This window comes from Melospiza melodia, chromosome 30, assembly GCF_035770615.1.
Source record: "Melospiza melodia melodia isolate bMelMel2 chromosome 30, bMelMel2.pri, whole genome shotgun sequence".
NCBI classification, from domain to species: Eukaryota; Metazoa; Chordata; class Aves; order Passeriformes; family Passerellidae; genus Melospiza; species Melospiza melodia.
Window position 1 is genome coordinate 6,048,843 of NC_086223.1, and position 26,372 is coordinate 6,075,214.

The following is a 26,372-nucleotide window of genomic DNA, read 5'->3' on the forward strand; positions in this document are numbered from 1 at the left end:
TATTTGCCAGTGGTGGTCCTCAGCTTCTGACCTGTCATTTGCAGCCTTCATCACTTCCATGCTGCCCAACATCTCCTTGGACCTCTGGATTGGCCTGCACGATGCCCAGGGGGAGTTCCAGTGGGTGGAGGGGGAACCGCTGCGGCACGTGAGCTGGGCACCTGGAGAGCCCTCAGGCTGCAGCTCCTCCAGCCCCAATGACAAGCTGGTGAGGGAGATTGCCCATAGCACCCCCTTCCCTCAGGAAGGTCCCACAGTGCCAGGCCCAGCCTTGGAAAAGGAAAGATTTAGTGGGCTGGGGTGGCTCTCCGAGGGCAGTGCAGGATGCAGCCCTGCAGGGTGGGGGTTTCTGGCATGGGAATCTCTGCTGTGTGGGACAACAGTGCTAGGAGCAGTGCTGACCTTGTGGTTTGGCTGTGCAGACCAACTGTGTTGTGGTGTGGCATGGCTCACCCCCCCTCTTCACGGGACGCTGGGATGACCGGAGCTGCCTGGAGGAGAAACACGGCTATGTCTGCCAGCGGAGCATAGGTAGGAGGGGGATGAGGGGACAGCCCCAGCTCTCTTGGCTGAGGAGCTGTCGCTGCCACCCTGGTGCCCCATGCTGTGATGGGACTGGGGAACCTGGGGCAATGGGTTTAGCTTGAGGAGACGGACTTAACTTAGGTGGGTGGGTCTCTGATCCCAGCCTTTTGTGGGACAGCCCCAAACCTGTGCACACCAACCTGGCTCAGTGTGTCCCCACAGGGACGTGCATCCTGGTGGACAGCTCCTAGGTGGGGATGGTGCTAGGATGTCACTGCTTGTTGTTCCTGAGGATGTCCCTCTGTCCTTCCCAGTTGCACCAGGATGTTGCCAGGTGCAACCAGCACAATACTGCTAGGGGCAGACTGGCCTGGGTAGGGATGAACAAAAGGGTGACCCACCTGGGATGCAGGAACATCCTCCATGCCCTCTGACCATGTCTCTTTTCTCCTCCAGATCCGGCCCTGAGCCCTGCGCAGGCACCATTCCCCCCTTCTCCTACTGGCACCCTCTTTTACCACAACAGCACTTACCGCATCCTGCAGAAACCCCTCAGGTGGCACGAGGCGCTGCTGCTTTGCGAGACCCTCAATGCCACCCTGGCCACCATCTCCAACCCTTACAGCCAGGCCTTCCTCACACAGGCCGTCAGCAGCCTGCAGGCTCCGCTCTGGATTGGGTTGGCCAATGATGAGGTGAGGGAAGGGGGCAGGCACCTGGGGCACGGGTCCCCAGAGGGATCACAGCAGCCTCCCAGCACCTCCTCCCTGTGGTGTTCCAGGGAGGCCGTAGCTACTCGTGGCTGACGGAGGAGAATCTCATCTACACCAACTGGCAGGACGGGGAGCCCCAACAGATCACTGGCTGCTCCTACATGGACACGGACGGGAGCTGGCGCACAGCTGGCTGTGACACCAGGCTGCAGGGGGGCATCTGTCAGTTCCAAACAGGTGCTGGCCAGCGGCCTGGGGTAGTCTGGGTGGGGTGTGACCAAGGGATGGAAACAGCATCCCACCAGGGACCTTCTGGAACATGTCCTTGTGGGTCTTGTGCTCTGGGACCCCAACATCCTGTGCCCCACCACACCTTTAATATACCATGTGCTTCCCAGGTCACCCCCGCACGCACAAGTGGACCTACAGTGGCAGCTGTCCCAAATCGCTGGAGGACTCGTCCTGGATCCCCTTCCGGGATCACTGCTACACCTTCCACATGGAGATCACTCTTGGGCAGAAGGATGCCATGAAGAGGTGCCAGAAAGGTATGAGGGAGCTGGGGTGGTAAAGGAGGGTGATGCTTCATTGGAAATGGAAAAGAGTGGGATCCCCAGGATGCTTGTGGGTGCAGCAGAGCCCCCTTGTCCCTGTGCCCCTGTCCAGCCTTGGTCAGCCATCATCTCCTTGCTATTCCTTGTTAGGGTTCCCCAGTCGTCATGTGGTTCATGGGTGGGTCCTGAACTTTGTCCTGTTGGGCACTGCTGCTCCCTAACTCAATCCTCTCAGTTCTGGGCTTCTCCGTGACAGTCTTCCCTCTGCAGTTGGCGGCACAGTGTTGTCCATCCAGGATGAAATGGAGAATGTCTTTGTGTGGGAGCATCTCCAGGCGTACGAGGGCCTTTCCAAGGGGGCCTGGCTGGGCATGACCTTCAACCCCAAAGGTACAAAGGAAGGAATGAGGTTTGAGATATTCCCTCAGGCACCTCCATGAACTCCCACTAAGTCTGTGGTGAGCAGAGGAAGCCCTTGGTGGTGGCACCAGTGAGGAGGGCTCATACCATAGTGTGACCAGGCACACTAGTGTCTCAGGCTGTGCTGGACATACTGCGTGTGCCCTCCTCTGGCTCGGTGGGATAGGAAACCCAAAGCCTTCTTCAAGGCACTGGAGCCTGCAGATTCAGGAAGGTGCGCTGTAGCCCCTGGTCCTCCTCATCACACCACCTCACCATAGAATCACAGAATCATGGGATGGTTTGGGTTGGAAGAGACCTTAAGGCCAATCCAGTCTCACCCCCTGCCATGGACAGGCCCACCTTCTACTAGACCAGGCTTCCCAGAGCCCTGTCACACTTCCTTGTACTTTCTGAACTGGAGCAAAGGTGGGGTATCCTCTTCAGCTTCCTTAAGCCTAATTTTCCCATTTTCCAGGTGGCACCTTGGTTTGGCATGACAACAGTGCTGTGAACTACTCCAACTGGGGCCAGCACGACACGGGGCCCAGCATGCTTAGCCAGAACAGCTGCTACTGGATCCAGAGCAGCAACGGCGTGTGGCGTTTAGGCTCCTGCACAAATGTAACCATGGGGGTTATTTGCAAGATCCCCCGAGGTACGGCCCCCTCTGCTGCTTGAGGCTTCTGGGCTGATGTAGGGTGAGCTGGGGGTCTGGGCAGGATGGTGCACAGCAGAACTGTCACAGTGGCAGCACCAACCACATGTTTTCAGTAATTCCAGTGCAGAGGCTTGTATGGGTTGGTGTTGGGGTTTACAGGTCTCCATTGGGCTCAGTGATGGGCTGCGCCCAATGTGTCTCATTGGCTGCGTCAGCTCCTTGGGGCAGGATGAGGCCGGTGGGACAGTGGTAGAGCAGAGCCAGAGGACCAGCCCAGCTATCATCACCTGTTGCCCGTGTGGTGCAGCACTGGGAGCAGTGCAGAGTGTGGGTCCAGAGTTGCTGGTTGTGGGAAGATGGGAGGGTGTCGTGGCTATGCACTTACCTGTCTATGTTGCCATTGCAGTGGAGGAGAGCAGCTTTTCCAGGGCAGGTGAGTAGCACCATCAGCCTGGGCATAGTACTGGGACTGGAAACGAGGACTGGGAGCCTGTGTCACAGCCCGACTTATGTAAATAATGAAAGGAACGGGGTTTACGGGTGGGGAATGCCATTCCCAAGTGACTTTGGCCTTGACTTAGGACTTCTGAGCAGCAGGAGCCATCATTTCATGAAGGTGTGTGTCTGCCCAGCTGCTTGCCAGACTCTCCTTCCAGTGCCCACACTGCCTGGTCAGTCAGGGGGATGGCCAGCATGTTTGCTGGTAGGATCCCAAAGATCCATCCCAGGCAGCTGCTAAATGTTCATACACACCACAAAAGACCCAGGGAGTCTGCCCAGCCCCAGGAGGTCTGCCCAGAGCAAGATGTCCACAAAACACCAAAGCAGATTGGCAGTCACAGAATATGCTGAGCTGGAAGGGACCCACCAGGATCAAGGATCATTGAGTGATCTTTGCTCTTTAAGTGAATGACCCATACGGAAATCAAATCCACAACCTTGGTGTTATTAGCATCCTGCTTAACCAACTGAGCTAATCCCATTCCAGTCCTGTCCTGCTCTCCAGGGCAGTGGTCAGCCCCAAGACTGCCAGAGCTCAGGAAGTGTTTGGTCAGCACTCTCAGGCACAGGGCTGGATTCTTGGGGTGTCCTGTGCAGGTCCAGGAGTTGGACTTGGTGACCTTTGTGGGTTCCTTCCAACTCGGGACATTCTATGATTAAATCACCCTGTCCAGAAACACGGGTTTAGCTGGAGCCCCACCAGCCTCAGCCTCTCCTGCAGGCTGAGCAGGGAACAGGAGCCATCTGTCTGCCTCTCAACAGCCTTTTCCTCCCTGCAGCTCTGCCAGAGAACACAACAACCATCGCAGTGGTTGTGCTGTCGACACTGGCACTGTGCACCGTGCTGGGGGTCGTTGTCTTCCTGTACAAGCGCCGACAGGGCGCAGAGCGGGGCGCCTTCGAGAGCGCTCGCTACAGCCGCACCACCTCCAACCCCAGTGAATCTGCTGAGAAGAACATCCTGGTGTCAGACATGGAGATGAACGAGCAGCAAGACTAATGGCAGAGGGGACGCTGGGGATGGGGATCTGGGGAGGGGGGAGGATGGAGAGCATCATGCATGCTATCCCCATGGTGCACGGGGCAGGGGTAGCAGCAGGACTGGTGTGGCAGGGCAGGGAGAGGGGCTGGGATCAGGGTTGCGGTCCAGCCAGGTGGGCAAGAGGGAGCCAGGGTCCCTCCTGCCCGGCATGTCACTGCCATCCCCTCTGGGCTTGTCCCCAGCTGCTGGGATTTTGCCTGCAGCAGCTGTGGTTTCAGAGCTAAAAAGTTTTGAGAGAAGTTGCTGCATAAGTTTGAGAGCTTTCCAGTGGCATGAACGGGCTACAAGACACCTTTGCCTTGGGAGAAGGCAAGCACAGGGATTCAGGGCCCTGCAGCAGGCTCTTCCCCCAGGAACCGAGCTGGTGTCCACGAAGACATCCTCCCAGGCAAGAGGTCTCCAAAGCCGATCTACCTCCCCTCTGTGTGCAGCGGCAAGGGCCCTGCCAGCTCCCAGCCCCACCACTGTGCCGCTCCTTCCCTCTCTTCGGCTTCATCCCCGCCTCCAGCAGAAAGCAGACACACTGTTGCAGCGATCCTAGCATGGAGCCCCACAGGATCAGCGATGGAATCCTCTCCTCCCTGGCACATTCCCAGGGCTGTGTACAGCCCCAGGGACACTGTGGCAGCTTCCCTGTTCTGTAAGCCAGAGCTTGTCCCATTTTCTTTGATGTGTGTGTCCCCCAAATAACTGCACGGGAGAGCACACCAGCAAAATGCTGGCCCAGCCCCTCTGGTGGAGCGCCCTCAGCACCCCGGAGCCCACAGGAGGAGTTGGGTGCTGGGGCAGGAGGTGCTGCCAGAGATCTGGGACCACCCTGTGTGCCTTGTCAGGCAGGGATGGCCTGGGGCTGGGGTCACTTGCCACTGGTGCCTTGTTGGGCCCAGAAGGCTGAGGATCAGTGCTCTAGAGTGGGGAGGATTTGGGAAGTTTTGGTGGTTATTTTGAAGTTGGTGGTTTGTTGGTTTTCTAAGGAAATTATGGTAGCTTTTGTTGCTATACTGTACTGAGTGCGTGCTGAATATATACATTTTTTCACACAGCTGACTGGGGTGTGTGTGGTTGCCTGTTTCCATGTAGGGTGTAGCAGAGGAGGAGGTGGAGGAGGAGGAAGGCAGTGTGTGGCTTCCTGCCTGGCTTTTGAGCTGTGCAGGGAGGAGTGGGGGTGCCCAGGGCTGAGCTATCCTCCATCAGCTGCATGCAGCAGCATCCCGGGATGAAGGATGCCTGGAGACAGCGAGAGTTGTTAGGTCCTCAATGGTGGTTTCCTGCTAGGAATGGGATCCAAAGAGCCCCTTGGACCTCTGAAGTGGGATGACACAGTCCTACAAAAGATGTTGCCTTTAGCCCTCTGCCTCTGAGGCTCGAGTTCAGGTTGGTTTTGCTGTAAGAACAGGAACAAGAAAATTTTTCTAAGTCTCTTTTTTGACACCCGTGTGCATTTTAAAATCTGTTGATGAACACTTAAGCTGGACATTAAGTGTTAAAAAAATTGTTGGGGGTGGAATGGGGGAACCGGGTACCGCTTAGTTTTTGTTTAATTTTTGGCAACCTACGAAAACTGCCATGAAATTTCAGGGTGAGGAAGAATCTGGAGCACATAGATCTGCCCCAGCTCCATTTCTCTCTCTCAGCTTTCTCTGCCTTTATTTCCTGAGTCCTTTCTAGTTTGGAGCAGTTGGTTCTGTCCATGAGCCCATGCCTTCCTGATGTGGGAGCTAGAGCCTGAAAAGCCAAGCATGAATCCCTTCTCATCCCCAGCATCTGGAATTCCTGCTGCAGGGGTGCTTGGAATAGCATCCTGAGCTGGAAGCTGTGCTGCTGGTGGGGTGGAGGTCTAGGATTAACTCCTGGATGGTCAGAAATGTTAGGAAGTCCTAAAAAATAAAGATTGAGGTTAGGATTGATGGGCAGGTGCGAGGGCAGAGCAGTGCTGAGGGTGCAGCTGGGCAGTCGGGGCTCCTTTGAAGTGATGAGACCCTGCGCAGGGTGGGAGCAGGGCAGCACAGGGCATTAATGTTGGGATGGTGGGGAGTGATAGGTGCTGGAGGAAATTCTCTAAGTGCTGGAGAGGCTGGGAAGGAGGTCCCATAGCCATGCAGGAGTTGTTAAACTTGGCTCTCACCCAGTCCAGCCTGGAAGACCTTGTTTAAGAGAGTTTTCTTTTTTCCTTTCTTCTGGATTACTTTGTAGTTTTTCATTCTCCTTTTTTTTTTGAGAAAATAAATCTGTACAGTCTAGGAGAAATGTCTGAGAAGAGTTTTGTGAGCTGTCGGCAGTGATCAGGATTACAGGGAAACACATATATGGTTACATGGTATCATCTATCACCATTAGATAATGTGAAGAATTGTTTAACAGGACCCTGTCAAATATATATATATATTTATATATATATATATATACACACACACACACATATATATATATGCTTTTTTTTTTACTCTCTGTGGTTTGTAAGTTCCTTTTAGAAACTTGGAAATAAAATTTCCTTACCGACTTATTTTCTTCCTTTTATTTTTTTTTCCCCTTCCTTATATTTGGGAAAAGCAAAACTTGTCTTTCCCTGTGTCCCCAACAAGTAATGACTGTAAAGCTGAAATGACACTTTCCTGCCTGCAGCAGAGGAGGTTCCAAGGTGCCCAGGTGAGGGGGATGTTGTATTGATTCCTTGTGTTTTTTGGTTGCATGTCCCATGGATATGGTGTCTCTGTTCCACTGGTTGTTTTGAAGTGTTGGCTGGAGTGCTCCCACACATCAGGCTTCCCTTGCTTGCACTGGTCTCTGGGTGCTGTTTCCTCACCTCCCTCTTCTTTGGGGCTTCCCTGTCCTGGGGCTGTGCACACCCACCACTCCTTTCCCTGGGGTGAGAACCAGCACTTCCCCGTTTGCCCACTGTGATTTCATAATCACAGAATCACTTAATCGTGAATTTTTTTGGTTGGGAAAGTCCTCTAAGCTCATTGAGTTCAACTGTTCCCCCAGCGCTGTCAAGCCTACCACTAACCCATGCTCCTACTTGCCTCATCCGCACAGCTTTTAAATTTCAATGAGGTTTTTTTGGGGTTTACTGGGCCCATTTGATTTTGTCTTTGATTGGGTGAAGAGCACAGGGCAGGCACCTGGAGCAGAAACTCTCACGATGCTTTGAAGGAAGAAATTCTTTTTCTCTTCTGGTTTTCACCCAAGAGGTGAGAGGATCTCAGGGGGAGTGCTGCTCTGTTTAATTGTAAACAGCAGTAGAAATAACGCGGAGGGACACTGCACTGCAGCAGGGAAAAGGAAACTGGACTCATCTTCCTTCTGGAGTTAAACCCTCTCAGGGTGATCTGACCTGAATTCACGTATGCGTCTTCTCTTCAAACGAATCTCAGGCAAAGCTTGTACTACTGGTGTGAAACAGTGAAGATCAGAATGTGGTTTATTTATTTATATTTCAATGCAAAAGAAATGTGGCCTTTGGGGAAAAGCATAGCTTCTAGTAACCAGAGGCTCTTTCTCACAGGCCTGAAGAATGTCTGCCTTTTATCGACTCTTCGAAATTTGAACTGAGCATGCTCATTTTAAAAGACGCTTTAGAAAATTCCAAGAGGTCTGCTTCAGAATGGATTCATCTGGAGAAGGATACAAAATAGCCTCATTATTTCAATCCCCTTTAATTTCCCTGCTGAATACCAAGGTATCAGATAGAGGGAAGGCAGCACCTCCAAAGCAGGCAACTAGCACATTCTAAATTAGTCTCTGGCAGGTGAGCTGCCTGTTAGCTCACAGATCAGCCCTGGATCATGGGCTAGTGTAGGGGTGTGGAAGGGAAATGTCCCTTTTATTTTCAGAAGCAGTTTATAGCATATGCAAGGGCAGCACACCACACCCAGACCCCAGGCTGGGCTTCATCTGATAAATCTGAGTCAGCCCAAGGTGTTGGCACAGCCTGAGACTCCCGTTGTGTCAGTTCTGGTGCACTCACTGGGTGTTGGCCGACCTACATTGGGCCAGGTGAACAGTGACCTGAAGTTCCCTGTTTTGAATAAAAAGAGGAGACTAGGGCAGCTTGGTGAGCTGCAGTGTCTACATAGCACCTGATGACATGTGCACAGAATCCTGCCCTCAAAGGCTAAATCTCTCCATTTGATAGGTAAAAACAGGCCTAAGCTGTTTATGCCTTACTCACCATTTGCACGGAATACTTGTAGCCATGCACTGAGATGGCCCCAATATCCACAGTGTGTGGGAAGCACTCTGATATATTTGGGAGTCCTACAGCACAGGCAGTGCAGAATCCATGCTCAGCTCTACTTAAGGTATGTGGTGGGTTTGTCTACAAGCTGTAGCTAGCAGAGTGTAGAGAGGGTGAGGAGCCTGCTCAGCTGAGCTGCTCTCTGCCACTCAGATCCAGCACAGTGGTGCTTGTGAAGGTCACAGTTCCGTGTTACATGTTCAGGAACATGAATGTGCTGAGGGGTTGCATCACAACAGAGGCCAGGGTTTTGCAGAGCCACGGATGTGTCTGGGCTGTGACCAGTGGCCACTGCCTTTTTGAATCAAATTGCTCTTGGCAGCTGTTTTCATTTCACTCTGTGGTAAAAACCGCTGCTCTAAAAACAACCAGTTTGTGCAAAACTAGTCACCACAAGACCTTTCTTTCCTTATTCCCAGAAGCCAGACATAAGCCTGACTCAGAAGGTATTAATCTCTGTGGGATAAAGTAGGAATCCAATGTTCTGTGAATGCACTGTCTGCTTAGTAAGTGATTTTTTTCAGGAATAATCAAATATGCTGGGTGCTCCTCACTTGGGATGATTACCAGTTCATGCTTAATTGTTACCTTCTACTTCACTCAGTACTCAGTTTGTAAGGTCCAATGTGAACACGAGTGAGCACAGTTCCACATATGGATCAGGTTTCCAGTGATGGACAATAACCAGTATGGACTTAACCAGCAGCATAGGGTCCCTTAAAATTTAAAAAATGATACCATCTTGTCACAGAATGAAAAGAATTATAATGTATTAAGCAAAATGCTTCAAGTTAATGTAATTGAGAAAATGTGCAAATCAGGCAAGAATTCAGAAAATTCGTGTACAAATCTGTGCCTTAAAAATAAGCTTAAAAGAATTTATACAGCAAATTTGTACTGAACAATTATTTGGCTGAGATGCAAATGGTTCAGGCTTTTTACTGTACAGTGCAGTGAAACATTCAGGCTCTTTCCTAGCTTCACTTCCAAATAACAGCTGTATTTTCTGGTTGCTTTCTGTGGATTCAGCTCTATGTGCCAGCACTGAAGTCAAGATCTGAGCAATTGTTTTCTTTCTGCCTACACTCTCCCTCATAAAACAAAGGAAAATTCCCACTTTGTTGAGGCCATGATAGTTATTAGAGAATGTAAAATACAAGAACTTTCCTGAAAGTTCATCACACTCCAGCTGAGAGAAAGCACTCCATATGTTGTTCACAGATGTCAAACTGTTCTCTGGTCCCCTTGGCTGGAAGCTGTGGACAAGATCACATCACTTTATAAGCTCAAACTCTAATCAGAAGAAACCTCAGAAGCAAAGTATGTCAGTGTTAGAGGTGACTCCAGACGCACATCAGGGGACTACAGGAATCTCCACAGCTTGTGATTTTAAAAGTTAAAGGAGTTTAGTTATAAACACAACTTACTAGCCAACTGTTTCCAATTAGGTGAGGCAGTTTTGGGACATAATGAACAGAAATGCCATTGACTTCACTACTGGTTACCTTGACCTGTGGTCTTTGAAAGTAATTAGCTGTCAGTGTTTGGACTTTAAAAGACAACAGTAGAAGTTAAAAAAAGGACTGTGACATAAACACACTTGTTTTGGCTTTAGTTAAAGTAGGAGAAAAGTAGGAGTATAAAAAAACAGTGAAAAGGGTACTTAATATAAAGGCTTCTTGGTGGAATTCCAAGGTCATGAGAGTTTTATATGTTTTTCTCAGAGTCAGGATCTGTAAACGAAGAACGAAGGGTGGTTTAGAATTCTTTTCTTCATCAACAAGAAAAAAAACTAAGTGAAGTTAACAAGATGAAAAGTAATTGCTTTCTCTTAAGTTTGGAGATAGAGAACAATCACTGAGTAATTATTTTGATTGCCATTATCTGCACAGTTATCTTGCTGTTCTACTCTCTAAGGCACCTGCACAACCCCTTCCAAACTTGGTTCTGCTGCCCATCTGAGGGTACAACAGCTTCCTCAGCATTCAAAAGCTGTTTATCAAAGGCTATGATGTAGCCTTCATTTATACAGTTTGACTTACTGTGAGGAAGTACAAAATGTAAATAAGGTTTTCTCACTACACATAAACTTCTAAGAACTGCAATGCCTCGGTGTCTTTTTGCTTAAAATGGGAATTTTGTAATCCTTACAGTAGTGTTGATAAGTTTTAATATGTGGAAAACCTTTTCAAGCCACTGGTTGCAAATCATGCAAAATCATGCAGAGTCCTGCTTGCTTAGATTATCTATTATTTACAATACAGCTGGAGAAGCAGTTTTCTTTTTGATGGGTTTGTCAAATCTATAGCATTGTTAACTCCCCAATATTATATAAGAAGTAAATTTGGTCCATTCAGTAACCACCAGACGTAGTTCTTTTGGCATAGTGGCTAGATGGGGGACAGTGTTATTTTAAAAAAGCAGGAAGGTCTATTTAGAAGAGACATGATCATTAATTGTTAAAATTTAATTCAAAACACGATTTTATATTCTAAGGAATGTGTCAGCATCAGCAAGTCACTTTTTGTCTCTCTGTGTTTGAGAATGTTTTGCGCCGTGCTCTGATGGAAGGCAATGTGCTGGAAGTGGAAAGGGCAAGTCCTGCTGTAGGAATTCTTCACTGCTGGAGCTAATGGGATAGAGCCTGTGAAAGTCGCAGCTGTAATCAGTCAGGCAGTTACCAGGTGTCACTGCAGCCCCAGCCAACTGCACCGAAGAGTTATCCTTTGGCCAAAACCCATGGAAGGGGAAGTGCATCCATGAAAGGAAAGGGACTCACTCCAGCTGTTTGAACTTTCCTGAGAAGTGAGTTGTGTTACAGACACAGGAGCTGAATGCCACTTGTTTGGCATTTCACATTGTTGCCAGTCATTCTAAGCCTTTTAAATCGTATTTATATGTGGTGTTTTCCTGCAACTGGCACGTTTGAAAGAGAAACATCACTTTAGCAGCAGCATCACAATCTGCAACTTCATCCTCAGCTCCTCCGAAAATGGATCTACAAGATAACAAAATACCTGTCAGTCACTGGGAAAATGCCTATTTAAAATATGCATTCTCATTTTTCTCTTCACTACATGGACAATAGATTGTAACAGGACCTGGAAGGTGAAGGAAAAGTATCTGGTTTGGCCAAAGAAGGCAAATTCACACTCTGGAAAATATTATTATGCTAGAGTAATAAATAATTTACTATTAAGAAAGTTTTCTTACCCTTGTATTTGCATTTTATTTCAGCCTTTTAAAGAAATACAACCCCATTTACTGGTTGAGGGACAGGAGTTCCTGTTCTGTAACACAATTCAGCAGTGGTACATCAGGAACAGGGAGTTAATCTCTTTTTAGCCAATAATCATTGTCCACAAAACTTAGTTAAATATGAAGTTTACTTTGCCTAAATAGCCATTAAAAATCAGAATTAGGACAAAGAAAAATACTTCACTAATGGAAAATAGATAAAATACCTGTGCAATGGATATTTTAACTCCAAGATCAAAGTGAAGGTTGTGAGTAGGAACTATGGAGGCAGCAGATTTACAATCACAAGGCACAGAGCAAATGTAGAGTGTGTTACACTCAGACATATGGAGTGAGTGATCCCTGACTCACCAGGTGATAGAAGTATCAATAAAAAATAAGTTCAAGCAAGTTCAAGCAAGTTTCATAACTACATTTAAATTTTTTCTTTACTTCTCATTGATTCAATTAAAAACCCTCTTGTTCATAGGATATGTTCCAGGGTAGGTATTTCTGTGGCTTAGATGTACTGCAGGATTGAAGACGATTTTATTTTCCTGGAGTAATGGTCACATTCAGGATAAGGTGTGAGGCAAAACAGAGTTTGAAGGGAGGGAAAGGGGACACAGACTGAAAGAATTTGTTGAACAACAAAGACTGCTGAAAACGTATTTTTTTAATCGGTAATACCAGCACCTCTTTAAAATTCTTGTCTGGAATGCAAGGTAAAAAAAAAATTAAAACTGTGAGTACATTTTAGCAGTTACTAGGAGTCTTCCAACATCCTTCTGAACTCAGCAGGGACGGGCACCTAAAAATCCAATGGCTTAATGTAGTTGTAGGTCTTGAATCCTGAGAAAAGAAACAACCCAGAAAGTTTCCTCAAAGGATAAGGCTTCGGCTGGTCTTTGTTCAGACACTGAACTTGGTGTGGCAAACAGCTTGGGGCTCCTCCTCTGTTTGATGGAGCCCTGCTCTTTGACATCACAGCTGTATGAGTAAATGCTCAATGCTCTAACCCACAGAATACAAAATCATCTTGCAAGTAAAAGCAGAGTATTTTCTTACAGAAAATATAAGAAATTAGAAATTTTCTTAGTTTGTCACGGCACCTTAAATAGTAATCCAGCTCCTTGCCCTGGTTTGCATATGTCAATGCCTCACTGCTAGCAATGCTCTGGTAAACAGGGTGGGTATGCAGAATTTCCTGATCAGCTCAAAGGAAAGAAAACACCGTGACTTTGTTAGAATTAGATGAGAACAAAAGCCTTATTAAATGCAAAAAGTCTTTAAAGAGATGCCAGAATTCTTTCTAGAGGTTCCAGAAAAAGCTTGTAAGTGCTGGTACAGGCAATTTCATTTTATTGAAACGAAGAATCAGGGATCACCAGCACATAAAACACAGAACCATTTGAATTTTAGTGCAACAAACTTTCAAAGAATTAAAGGACTAAAGCCCAACAGCCAGAACTTGTACACTGTGGGGGGTTTCTTTTTTCTTGTCATTGTTTATTGCTTTGGTAGAGAACTTCAATTAAATATCTTTACTTCACACTTGATGCCATGTAAATTTTCCTAATTTCTGAAACTTGCGTTTCCTGAATTTTTTCCTCCCTCTTTTTGATGTCTAATGTGTTTCATTTATATCTAACATCCCTCTTGACAATTCAGGAGATAGTTAATATTTAATGGAAACAACTAAATAAGAATTTTGCAAAAATTTAAGGTCTTTTGGAGTTCTAAGCTCCAAAGCTGACTTTCATTTTCCTCTGCTTTTGGCTGTCTTGAGCATCAGGAGAAAGGCAGCCAAGATCAATAAAGATTTCCCATTTTAACACTGATTAGATGTACAATTTAATATAGCTAGAAAAAGCAAAGAGAATGCTTTGTAAGAAAATAAAGTATGGAAATGCTTAAAAAAAAGACAAGTGTGGAAATACTTAAGATACAGTAAAGCTTTGGATTACATTCAATATCAAAATGACTTGTAAACAGACATGACTGGTTTGCCATTAAATTTTACCCATCTATTACTTTATACTTAAAAGATTTGTTTCATTTAAGCATCTGGTACTAAGACAAATCTAGAGTTGTAAATTCTTATTATTTTTTTTTAAGTTGTTGGCTTTTGGAATTAACTTTATACATGGGGAAAGACTACCAGACCGTCAGATATTTTTATGTATTTAATGATGATTTAATAACATGCTAATAACACTCAAACTTAGGAGTACAACAGAACTTAAACTAGGACTAAAGAAAAGAATGTATTCTTTTGAGATTCGTGTGGGAGAGAGTGTGTCATCTGCACTTGGTGTTTGTCATTTCCAGGTCCAATTTGAACTGAGACTCAAAGAGAGGTGCATGAACGTGACATTTGCTGATACAACCTGTGGGGTCAGATCAAGGCCCTCTGCCCCTTCCTCACAGGATGGCACATGGAGTATGAGGAAATCTCTATCCTCTCTTTGGGCTTTGGCTGATGGGAGGGGGGTAGACAGGGCTTTTTTCAAAACCCAAAGGTCTCCTATTACTGAAAGCTCTTGGTTTCACTCCCTGTTCCACATCCAAGCTGTAGAAACACGGACCTGCATCAGTGAAAGGTCAAATTATGCAAACAGCTCAGTAGCAGAAGAGTACTGATGGTAAACTTTTATTAAAACAGGATCAAAGTCTCATCAATTGTCCATCACAGATGCAGCAGTTCCACCACTGAGCCACTTTTGGGACAGTGCCTCTGCTCCTTCATTTTCCTGCGATGATTTATTGCATGGAGTGGACCAACTCAGGTATCAAAAAGTACATGTACTTCACAACTGAATGTAAATGATTCTGTATCAAAATATTTGAATTATCAACTGATAAAAGATTGTGAAAATCCAACCCAAACCCCTGCCATGGCTCTGTGTTTTAATTCAGTATTATCTCTGAAGGGCTTGTTTGAAAGTGGTTTTGCTTTCATTCTCCCTGTTGCCGACAGCCTCCTCAGTGGAGTTTTCAGCCAGGCTATCTGTAACCTCTGGCTGCAACATTGCATTATTTGACACCAAAGCTGTCACTTCAATACTTGATTATTTTAGGAAAATTATAGCAAATCAAAATATTTAGCATTTTGAACTGTTTCTCCTGCTTGCAGTAAATGTACCACATGTATGAACGGGTTTGTGTTACAGGAGAGGGAGTTGGACTAATTCAGAGCACATTTGACCATGTAATGCTGGGGCATTAACTAATAATTGAGGCTGCTCAGAAACCAGACTCATTCTGGCTATAATTCTGACCTGCTGCTGTATGAGTCCTATCCACCAGAGCAGATTCTACACCTAGTCCTCTCACCTGTTACTTGGTATCTCACACCTGAACCCAGAATTTCAGAGGTATTTCTAGATTACCTGGTTATGCTGTTAAAAAGATCAGATTTTCCACAGTAAGGCTCCTCTAACCAGTTAAAGTTATCTTTTGCAAGGTAAGATGAACCACATATAGAAGAGCATATTTCTATATCTTAGACTGTACATTGACCTTAAAAAAACTGTGGCCAACTGATATTGGCTTTGTACTGGGGATATTTAAAATTAATCTCCCTTCTTTTGCCCAATTTTTGGGAGTGTAAAATTCTCTGCTGAATTCAGCTGGCACTGGAACTGCATTCTGTTTTTTGAATGGCAAATTGAAAGGTTTTAATATTATTATAATAGACAGTCAAAATGATATTTCAAGTGAGAATTTGTGGAACTGCCAAAACTAATACACCACAGAGAGGTGACTTATGTGCTTCATCTCAAAGTATTACTTCACTTTTTATTGTGAACCAATGGTTTTTCAGGAGAAAACTGTGAGGTTTCTTTGGGTTTTTTTTGAGAGGTGTTGTCTTGTTTTTAATGATGTTCAGCCATAACTAAGCCCAAAATACCCACTAATTTAAGGATACACATATAACAACAATAACAATAAAAGAAAATAATTATTCTTATCACTGTGTTATTTTAAATCGGACATTTCAAAATTAGAAGAGTATAAAAGATTCACAAAAATCCAACATCTCATAGCCTGGGTTCTAATTCAAATCCCTCCCAACCTCAAGACAGTCAGGAAGTCACTAGCCTGTAGTTTCAGGATGACTGATGAAAGACTTCAGACAAACCACAAGCAGCCACTGGATCAGTTGATGTGATTATTTTAGAGCAGCTCAAGTACACCCTTAACACTCCAGTGAAAATATATTCTCTGAATTTAAAAACATAAAATATGTCCTTCCAGAGAGTTTTGCAAGGTACAGAACACAGTTCCATGCAGAGTTTGACTGCCAATTAACTGGAAATTTTCATCCACTGTTTTGCAGCTTGTAACAAGCTAAGAGAGGGGAAATGGGTTCTAATTTGACATGTCCATAGGGTTGACCCTCGACTTCGTCACAAATGACAGCACAAATGGATCCTAACTCTTTCTGTGTGTATGCCTGAAATGAGTGGAATAATGAGGGCTCTCTCAAGATGGAAATTGTACTCACCAAGCCAAGAAGAGCTTTCACATGGATTGGGATGCCTATCATAAGAACAAGTGCTGGAAAAAGACCTCATCAAACCCTCATTTTCACCTTTAGTTTAATTAAGTTTCCCTAATTCATTGCTGCCAAAACTACTGAAAGGAGTTGGTGATTTGTTAGCATTGGCTGTATCTCTACTCATGTAAATCAGCACTGTCAAAAAAGTCCTTATAGGCCTAATTTCTTAGTCATTCCTGGTAAAAAGAGCTCAACAACAAAAGAGAACTGATAAAGTGCTGTAACAGCCAGAAGAAAGCAGTGAGGACGTGACCCAATATTATAGATAGGAAATGATTTGCTTTCACCATTAGGGGATTAATATTTTGTGTATGTTAAAAGAGGTTTTATTGATGTATGGTTATGTTATTGCGGTTTGTGGTTCAGATGTCCTCTGTTTTCCCCATAGTCCCCTTTCCAACTCCCGTATTGTCACCACGGTTCGGCAGATATAGGGTGGGACGCTGAGAGGAAAGGTGGATTTGTCTTTACAAACAAGCTGTGGGTCTGCTGGTAGATAAAACCAGCACTGGGAGATAAAAGAAACAGTGGGAAGGATTCCACTGATTGATGAACGGAAAAAGATTTGCTTTTACAAATAAATTTTAGGTTTGCTGATAAATGAAATTAGACATTGAAAGATGAAAAAAACAATGGCGGAGAAAACCCCCTAAAATTCCATAAGAATTAAAAATTAAAAGGAAGGGTTATACATAATGAAATAAATAGGGCCAGGAGACTTCTTCTCCTTTTTAATGCCTTTATTAAAAGTGATCAGCTCAGGATTGGGCGACTCGACGGGCGGGTCTGCAGCATTCCACTGCCTCTTCCAGGGATACTCAGAAGAGGAGAATGTGCACAGCTCTGTCTACAAGGGGCAGCGCTGGGGTACCCAGTCCTCGGGGGAACCTTTAGGGCGTGAAGTCTCCATCACACGTTAGGTCGGTCCGCGTCTCGCTCCCCTCCCAGACCTGGCCCGGGGGATCTCGAAGACAGGGTGAGGAACAATGAAGGTTTCCAGCATCTCTTGCAGGCCCAGCACTCCGCTCCTCACATCCAGACATCACTCTAGTCTCTCAGCTCTTATTTGGCTCGTTGTTTTTGGGGTTTCTACGTGAGTTTGGAGTCGGGGGTACCACAAAGCATTCTGGTCTTGGAAGTCACTTTGCATAACCCCCCCCACCTTCTCAGGTCTCTTCTCCTCACTGTTAGGGAAGGTCCCCACCCGTTACTGTCTCAGGAGAAGGGCCATTAACTCGCCCCAGCCAGGGCTTTTACTAATACAGAAACAACCATTAACGACAACGACCAGTAATTACCATAACACAGGCAGCAGCCCAGCAGTAGTGGTAACTTTTTCTCACAAAAAAAATATTAACCGAATTTTTGTTCATAACACATTAGAGGGAAATCTCGGGTATCAGGCATTCCGGGAAGTCTGTACCTCTCAAGTACCTCAGCCCATGGGGAAAGAGAGAAGGGAAATGCGGCTGGGAAATTGGGATAAAAAGGAAGCTGCGTCCTTCAAAAATTGGAGAGATCCCAGGGGAATGCCCCATGGCCTCTCCCTTTATTTGAGTAAAGTAAAAGGACTCCTCTCTCTCCTTTTTGGACATAAACTTCTGGTGCTTATGGATTAATTTTCCTAACCAGGTGAAGTAAGAGGGAACTGGGAGAACCGCAAAAGGCGGGACGCGAGTGAAGGAAAAAAAAAAACAAAAAACAGAACCCGCGGAGGGAACCGCAAGCGAGAGAGGAACTCAAGCTCACCTGGAACGTCAGGTGAAGAGCTAGAGGATATCGGGGGTGTTAGAAGGGCCAGGACCTCGCTCGTCCAGGGCCGCCGGCTGCGGGAAGCGACGGGAAGCTGCGGGCGGTAGGAGGCTGCCGCCAGGCGCTGCCAATGGTCAGGGGCCAGCCCGCGGACGGGAACTGACCCGGGGCGCGGGGCCGCCCGTGAGCGGAGCCGCCGATCGTGCTCGTAGATCGGAAGGTTCCGGGTGCGCGGGGCCGCCGCTAGCGGCTGCGAACGAAAGCGCTAGCTGAAATAAACAGAGCAGGAGACTTTTCCTCCTCTTAATGCCTTTATGAAATGTGATCAGCTCTGGATTCGGCAGCTCGATGGATCGGCAGTCTCCGGTCGTTTCTCCCAGGGTGACGAGAAGGAGGATCAGCGGGGGGGGGAAGGTGTTCAGTCCTCATGAGACGCTTTACGGGGTGGCGACTCAATGGGATGTTGTTGCTGTCGCTGCCTCGCTCGGTCCACTCACCGTTTCGGGACGACTCCCGCGCTCAGGGCGAGAGGAACTACGAAGATGTTCAGCATCTCTGCAGACTCAGCACTCCGTTCCTGACGTCCAGACATCACTCCAATGTCTCAACTCTTAGATGGCTCGTTGTTTTTGGGGTTTTCTCAGTACGTTTGGAGCAGTAGTCCCCCACAGCATGCTGGTCCTGGCGTCACTTTGCATAGCCCTACCCCCCCCCCCCTCCCCCCAGGTCTCTTCACTATTTTGGGGAAAGGTACACCTTTGCCTCGGGCAAGGCTCTGCTAATACAAAAGGAGCAATTAGCCACGACGACCCGTGATTACAATAACAAAACAAGCAGAACTTCAGCAGCAACAGTGATCTGGCTGATTTTTGTAACCTTTTCTCACAAAAAAAAAAAAAAAAAATTAGCAGAATTTTTGTTCATAACACTAGCCGCAGTAAAAGCCCGGCGCCGCAGGTTCCCCTGTGCAGGGCTGCCGGCGGCGACTGGGACGCGCCGAGCACGGCAGCGCCCGGCAGGGCGGACCCGATTTTCGGGCCGGGGGCCGCGGGAATCCGCGAGGGCCATAGCGACTCGGGGGCACCAGCGCGGGAGCAGCACGCAGGGTCCCTGGCGCCCAGCGGCGGCAGCAGCTCCTGCTGGGTAGGCCGGGAGAGCGAGGAGCCGACACTGGCAATGTGCAGTGAAGCCCGCGCAGAAATCAAAGAATTAATGAGGTTGGAATGTCTCCTGTTATTGTCAGCAGGGTTGCACCTCTATGCAAACTGACATTTTCATTCCTATGGAACAGGTTATAAAAATTCAGCTTTTACTAAAGTCAAGATAAATATCCTCATTTTTGCCATTTTGCTTAAATTAGAACCTTATTTTCACTGCTTCATATGCACATAAGACCTACTACCATGCTAATATGGTACCTCACCTTTCCCATTCTCCATTCTATAATGTCCTCAAATTGTGAATATAGATATAAGGATATGAGATATATAGATATGAGCCTCATCGGCTCATTTTAGCAAGAACAGTTAGTCACCTAGTTTCTCGCTAGTTCTCTGTTTGTTTGCTTTTCCTTTCTTGGAGAAAGGCGGGGATTTTTTTCTTTATTTTTTTTTCCTTTTCTTTGTCTTCTCTTAGCTGAGTTAAGAAGGCGAGATTTCCTTGCAAAGATCTGTGAGTAGCTATTAAGAGGGGTGTTTTGTTGCAGAGGGCTGATAGAAAGAAATGATACTAAGAACAAGTAAAGAATCCCCAAGGGGAGGGAAAAAATGAAAGGATAACCCTAAACAGCCCCTTGGGAAGAAGACTAACCTGGTGGAGATGTGACCCCAACACCAAGAGTAAAGATAAGGTTATGCAGTATTGTGTGATAAAGTGGACTAAGAGGGAGACTGGGTCCAACCAGGTGTACTGGCCGAAGTGAGCAGAAAAAAGAGTGGATGTGTCTGGTTTTAAACGTCCATATGAAAATTAAAGAACAACGCCAGTACAGATCAGGGAGAAGAGACTTCTCACTGAACAACCCTTCTAGCTCTAGCTTCTTAGTCCTGAATCTCAAAAGAAAGCTACTCTGCACCCCACTCTGTCCAAACTAAAAGTCCTGAATTCGAGAAAAATACTGGCATGGTGTATGCTTTGTTTTCCTCCTTCCTTTTGCCTCCTCCTAGCTTTTCCGCTTTCTCTGTGACCTCTAACTTTTAATCAAGTGTAGCACAGACTCCGTAGTGATACGTGCAGACTCAAATTTAACACTAACAAGTGTTCTCTTTTAAGTTAAGAGAAAAGCTTGGGTGTCAAAACCTTTTCCTCTTTCAGTTTGAGATACTATCATGATGAACTCTGTTTCGAAATCACTGTCAACACTGCAGAGAGGTCTGGAGCTTTTCTTACCATGTGTGCCTGATCCCCAAGAGACTGTGAGCTGCCTTCCACAGAAACAGGGACCACAAATACCTCCCCTCAGTTAAGGGGCAAGAGTTGCCCCTTGACAAAACACAACAGTTTTTCTACTGTCACCTACACTTCCCCTTCCCCTCCTCTCCTAATGTAAGAGGTGAGGGATGCCATGTGTGCTATGCACTAGCAGTTTTCCTCAATAAATCCTCCCAATCCTCTCCTTCATGCTAATCAAGACCCTGGGGAAGACAGGACAGCAAAAGGTGCTCAGTTTTGTGCCCTCCTGTCCTTGTAGGGTAAGAGGCAGAAGGCAAGAATCCAGCATGGTCTCTCCTTTCCTTTAGGACAGCACTGTCTATTCCTACCCCAAAGGCACAGAGGGTGCTACTATTCTCTTTTCCAGGACCCCACTGGGAGTGGCAATGCTGGGAGGCTAAACAGTTAAATATTGCCCAGAGGGTAACAGGCAGTAGATGTGGTTCATCTCATGTCAAGACTGGCCTGGCCTTTCTTTATAGTAGCATGTTTTAACTAATTGTGGGCATAATTAACTGATTAAGTGGTATGAGGAAAGACAAAAAGGTGAAGAAGACTGTGACACAATGTCCCACCCATACTACCCTCTCCTGTCCCATCCTCACCATGATGTAATCCCAGAGGGAGAGTGTCACAGACATATTTTATGAAAAATCCTTTTGCCAGGTTTTTTTCTCCTGAGAAGCTGAGAGGCCTCAGAAACGAAATGTAAACAATGGTTATCTGCTGCTGTGGAATGCAACAGGTGCATCTGTGATTGGCCTCATGTGGTTCTTTTTAATTAATGGCCAATCACAGTCCAGCTGTCTTGGACTCTGGTCAATCACAAGATTTTATTATCATTCCATTCCTTTTTATTCCTTTCAAGCCTTCTGATGAAATTCTTTCTTCTTTTAGTATAGTTTTAATATATATCATAAAAGAATAAATCAGCCTTCTGAAACATGGAGTCAAGATTCTCGTCTCTTCCCTGATCCTGGGACCCCTGTGAACACCATCACAGGAGAGACTCACCAAGAAGTCAGGGCCAGGAGAGCTCTGGGGGAGGGCTGTGCATGTGTGCCAGTGTGCGTGCCCGTCTGTTCTGGGGCCTGGGACTCTGCACGTATGTGCCAGTGTGCACGGCTCTGTGCTTGTGAGGGTGCACGGGCTCTAGATGTGAGCATGGCCCTGTACCCAAATCTGCGTTTCCCTTCTTGGTGACTGCTTTGTGCTGAACTGAGGGTGGTAGAACTGACTACACTCAGGCCATGTTTCAGTAATGGTAACCTGTCTTGTGGCTGGGTAGGTATTTGACCTCTTTTACATTAAATGACTAAAAGGCATCAGAGATATGGGTCTGGCCCAGTGAATATTAGAGAACATCAGGAAGAAAGCAAATGTCAAATACTGATTAGACAAGAGCAATGGCAACCACCAAGCACAAATTAAAAGGAATAAAGTGACGGTACAATTGAAACTACAGATGTAAAATCCAGAACCCGGAGATGGTACACGTGTATGGTTTTTGGAAGGAGGTGGCTGCTTCCTTTTTAAATCTAATTAATGTAGATAATAGTCACTAACATGAAAAACAAGGAATTAATTTCCTGCATTCCTAGATGGAAGGTCTCTAAGGAAAGCACAGTGGGAAGCTAGGTGCAGAATCAGAAGGTGTTAAACTTTCCTGAAACAGATCATGAAAGAGGTGTGAGCTCTCTAGAAGTGCTAATTCTGAGGGAGATACAGAAAAAGATCTTGACCACCTGTGGGAAGTGAAGATTTCATGGTATTTGTAACTGTCACAAAATAAAAGGCAGCGCCATGGAAATGTTCCATGAGGGGCAATTGATTTTGCCTTCCCAATTTTCTGCTCTATGTTTCTAATTGAATACTTTTTCTTCAAATAGTGAATCTAATCAATCCTCAAGGCAAAACATTTATTTTGTCTCACTCTTGACAAACAAGTGGGTTTTTTTTGCATTTTGCCTCTGTAATTAAAATCCAAGCACCAATAGTGACATGATATATAGAAATTAATAATTATTTCCCCTGTAAATACACTGTGCAGTATTTCTGTCATGGAAGAGTAATCCTTATTTCAAGACAGAGATGGCTCTATTCCACTGATTAGAGACAAGAAATGCTGTGTAGATTTGGGGCAGGGTGAGGGAGAGAGGAGCTGAAGGGGTGTTAGAGGGAGAACAGCTGACAGGAGGGATTTTTGTACATGTGCACATACAGAATTCACATTGAATGTAAATTGGATGTTGAATGTAAATTCAAACTTGATAAAATTTACTGATGGTGTTTCTGAGAACTGCCATACTCCTTTTGAAAATTTTAAGTAGGAAGAGGCAGGACCAGCTAGCCTACAAATGGAAGCAGCATCACCCTTAACTGTGACTTTATCTGACACAGGACTCTGAGCAAAACACCTCAGATTTTTGTCTAGGTGGTTTGGGGATGGTGGTGTCTCTCTCATGGGTCTCATGGGAGAGGCTATAACTGGGGTTTTGTATTCTTTTTGCTATGTTGTTCTATGCTTTAGTGTGCTTATGAGGGTTCCTCAGATTGTTCTTTTAACTGTTGTCTCTTTCCCTCTAGCTCTCTGCATTGTTTTCTTCTCAAGCCATGATGATGTTCTTCAGGCTTTCATTGAGTGTCAGCCAATCTCAGCCTAAGTAAAAGGCTTTGTGTTCATGTGTATTTTACAACATAGTGGAAAATCAACCATCTAGAAAATAGTTTGCTGGTGAATGCTTCTGTCACAGTATTCTGGGAAATAATTTTCTTTTATGTGTAATGCTAGAAGGCATGCAGAATCAGAATATACACTGTTTACAGCAAATAATTTGAGAAAGACAATTCTACCAGATTGTGCATCTTCCCTAGTTAATAGGATGGACTCTGGCACATTTAATTATTTATTTATATGAGTAGAAATGCTGAAAAGGGCACCTAACCATATGTTTTAGGTCCTTTTGGCATCACTAGGAATACATCACAAATAATACCTTAAAATTAAAGCAGTATAATATGATATCAAACACCTCAAGAAAGAAACAAAAATGTTACTCTAAATAATCTAGCAATTATGCACACTTGGAATTCATCCTAGTTTTAAAATGTGGAGGAAGGAATGAGCCTTGCAACTTCTCCTTGTGTAAAATGTGTAGGCAGGAAGTTGTGAGTTACAAAATGAGAGTTGAATACAGGTATCAGTTCGAATTCAAAGCTTCAAAACCAAACTCTGTGCATGGGATTCACATGCAAACTTTGTTACTTGGCTGCCAGTATCAGAAAGCTGTAATGTGTAGAAGTGGGAATTCAGATTCCTACCAGGCATTCAGAGGAAAGCCAAGACATTGGGAAGACTCTGAAGAAGGCAATTCCTATTTGCAGTTTGCTAAAATGCCTAGTTTTAATATCTTACTTAGTTTAGCTTGCAGAGTGAAGTCCTATCCGTGGTTTGAACTCCCTTGAGTCAGGGAAACTTGAGAGTAACCGTGAAAGAACAGAATTTGTGCATTAGAATCCAAGAATAGCATTTTGCAATCTTACCAAGAAGTCCTTTTCCAGTTGTGGAGCTTCTGTCAGGAAGCAATCTTCAGATGTTTGCTGTCGTATAGGACATGAAATAACATGACTTGGAGACACATATCTCCCAAAGTAAAAAAGAGAGCTTTTAATTTCTGACTCCAACATTTATAGATTTACAAAAGTGACAGTGGATTGGAGGGTGAAAGTGCCACCTCTCCAATGACACTGGAAAAACCAGCAGTCCATCAAATTTTTCGTCCTCCATAAAAGAATGCAAAACAATAAGTTATTTACATAAAGTGTGTGAGAAAGTTTGTTACAAGAATGTAAACATCAGAAGGCTTAGAAAAACAGAGTGACAGTTTGCAGCTTTAGGAGATGGACTCCCACTTTCAGTCATGGGTGCCATGGAAGTTGACAGGACTGACGGGTATCACTGGCCTTGGTGTCTAAGGGGCCGTGTCTCAGCTGTCCCAAAGACATTTGGGCATTGGGCTTTCCTGGTTGGAGAAAAGAGCTGCACTGAAAGGCCAGGGGCCTGTGGCTGAAAGTGGGATTCTGCCTCCTAGAACTGTGAAAGAATGAGAATTTCTCCCAGAAGAAAGCTGCCAGGAGCTATGGCTCTGTCTGACCTTGGACTCATGGGGGCCACCTGATCTGCCTACAGGAGGCTGGGTTGCCCAGTTGCTTTTAGTTGTGGGAGTAATGGTTAGGATGGTGGCTAGGGTAGTGGTCAGGGGTAGTGGTTAAGAGCAGCGGTTAGGGTAGTTCTAAGGTCTGAGTAGTCTGGGGTAATGGTTAGCAGTAGTGGTTAGGGCAGTTAAAAATGGCAACTTTTCTTCTTTATATAAAAACTGATTTCCAAATACAACTCCATATGTACTGCTTTATATGAAGGATCTTAGAGAATAAGAAATTCCAAATACAGATATATAGGGTTCGAAAATGAAAATAGAACATTTGTATGTATAAATTAAATAATAAAGGGCTTGGAAACAGGAGAAAATATGATCCCTATGAAGGCAATAGAAATTGATCTGTGTATTCAAAGCTTTTTTGTGTCACTGAAACGCCATCTGAGATCTTGGCTGGGACTTAAACCGCTGCTGTCACCTGTTGATAAGCACGAGGAATTACGCACATCCACTATTTTTAATGGCTCCGTAGTGACACCTGCAGACTAAAAACGGCACCGCAACTAAAATGTGCGGATGCGCAGTGACGCGACGGTGGCTGTGCGTTTGCCGTGGCTTTTTTACACTTACGCTGCTGTCCAGTAGGGAACATCCAGTCCGGTGAGTCAGAGCGCTTCGGTGGCGCTTTCAGCGGCTGCTGCTGCCTCGCAACCGGCCCTGGTGCGTGTGCAGTTCTCAGGAGCAGCTTGGGAGCTCCAGGCACAGGTCCCAGCTGCTGTGGTAGCTCTTTGAAGAGATCATCCATTTCCTAGTGTCAGTAGGGCGATGTAAGTAGATATCTAAGTAGAAATAGACAAGTCTGATACTGAAGAGTCAAAATACACAAGTCGAAACAGTCTAAATATATATTTTTTGTAAATAACTTATATATGAGTGTCCTGGTTTATATATGTGTCCACCCATTAGGGGTGGAATGTCCTGGGTTGACGTTATGATGCTTGTATTCCCATTCATCTGTTCTGTGCCTTTAAGACTGACTCTGAAGAGTGGAAGTTTTGTTTGGGTTTCTCTTATCAGGGACACAGAGACAGGCAGCACATACGGCTGCTTTCGCTTTTTGCTTTTGGCTTTTCTGCTTTTGCTTGCTTGCTTGCTGTCTCTCTGCTCTCGCTTTTGCTTCTGCTTATTAGCTAGTTTAGCTAAACAGTCCAAATTCCTTGCTGGACTGTTTCTCCTCTCCTGTTTCTGTGACCATCTCGAACCTGCTCCAGACTGGGACCTGGGAACGCCGAGGGTTTGCACCGTTTGGCTGCAGCAGCTGCCCCAGCGCCAGAGGGACTGAGAACAGAGCAACCACCCCCGAAAGAGACTTTCTGATTTTGCCATCTTTCTCAGAGCGGTGTCATCGGGTATTGTTCATTTTGTGTGCTGGGGGGTGCTGTGCCAGTCAAATAAACAGGTTCTTTCCACCTCTCTCTGAGGAATTCTTCCCGAACCGGTTGCAGGGAGGGGCCGTGTGGGTTTGCTTTCTGGAGGGGCCCTCCTTTGCAGATTCTTTAACAAATTTGCCCTAAACCAGGACAAATATTGGTGCCCATCC

General features: G+C 45.7%; 1 protein-coding gene across 2 annotated transcripts in view; it reads left to right on the forward strand.

Moving 5' to 3' along the window:
- MRC2 (mannose receptor C type 2) overlaps positions 1 to 6,898 on the forward strand; it is a 28,831-nt gene extending 21,933 nt beyond the window's left edge. For both annotated transcript variants that reach the window (XM_063179117.1, XM_063179116.1), the window contains 9 exons: positions 45 to 208; positions 423 to 531; positions 982 to 1,220; positions 1,307 to 1,475; positions 1,637 to 1,786; positions 2,063 to 2,182; positions 2,670 to 2,849; positions 3,259 to 3,285; positions 4,133 to 6,898. In XM_063179117.1, coding sequence (XP_063035187.1) covers positions 45 to 208; positions 423 to 531; positions 982 to 1,220; positions 1,307 to 1,475; positions 1,637 to 1,786; positions 2,063 to 2,182; positions 2,670 to 2,849; positions 3,259 to 3,285; positions 4,133 to 4,353 — 1,379 coding nt within the window. In that variant the 3' untranslated portion in view covers positions 4,354 to 6,898. The remainder of the gene's footprint in view (positions 1 to 44; positions 209 to 422; positions 532 to 981; positions 1,221 to 1,306; positions 1,476 to 1,636; positions 1,787 to 2,062; positions 2,183 to 2,669; positions 2,850 to 3,258; positions 3,286 to 4,132) is intronic.
- Positions 6,899 to 26,372: the final 19,474 nt, after the last annotated feature.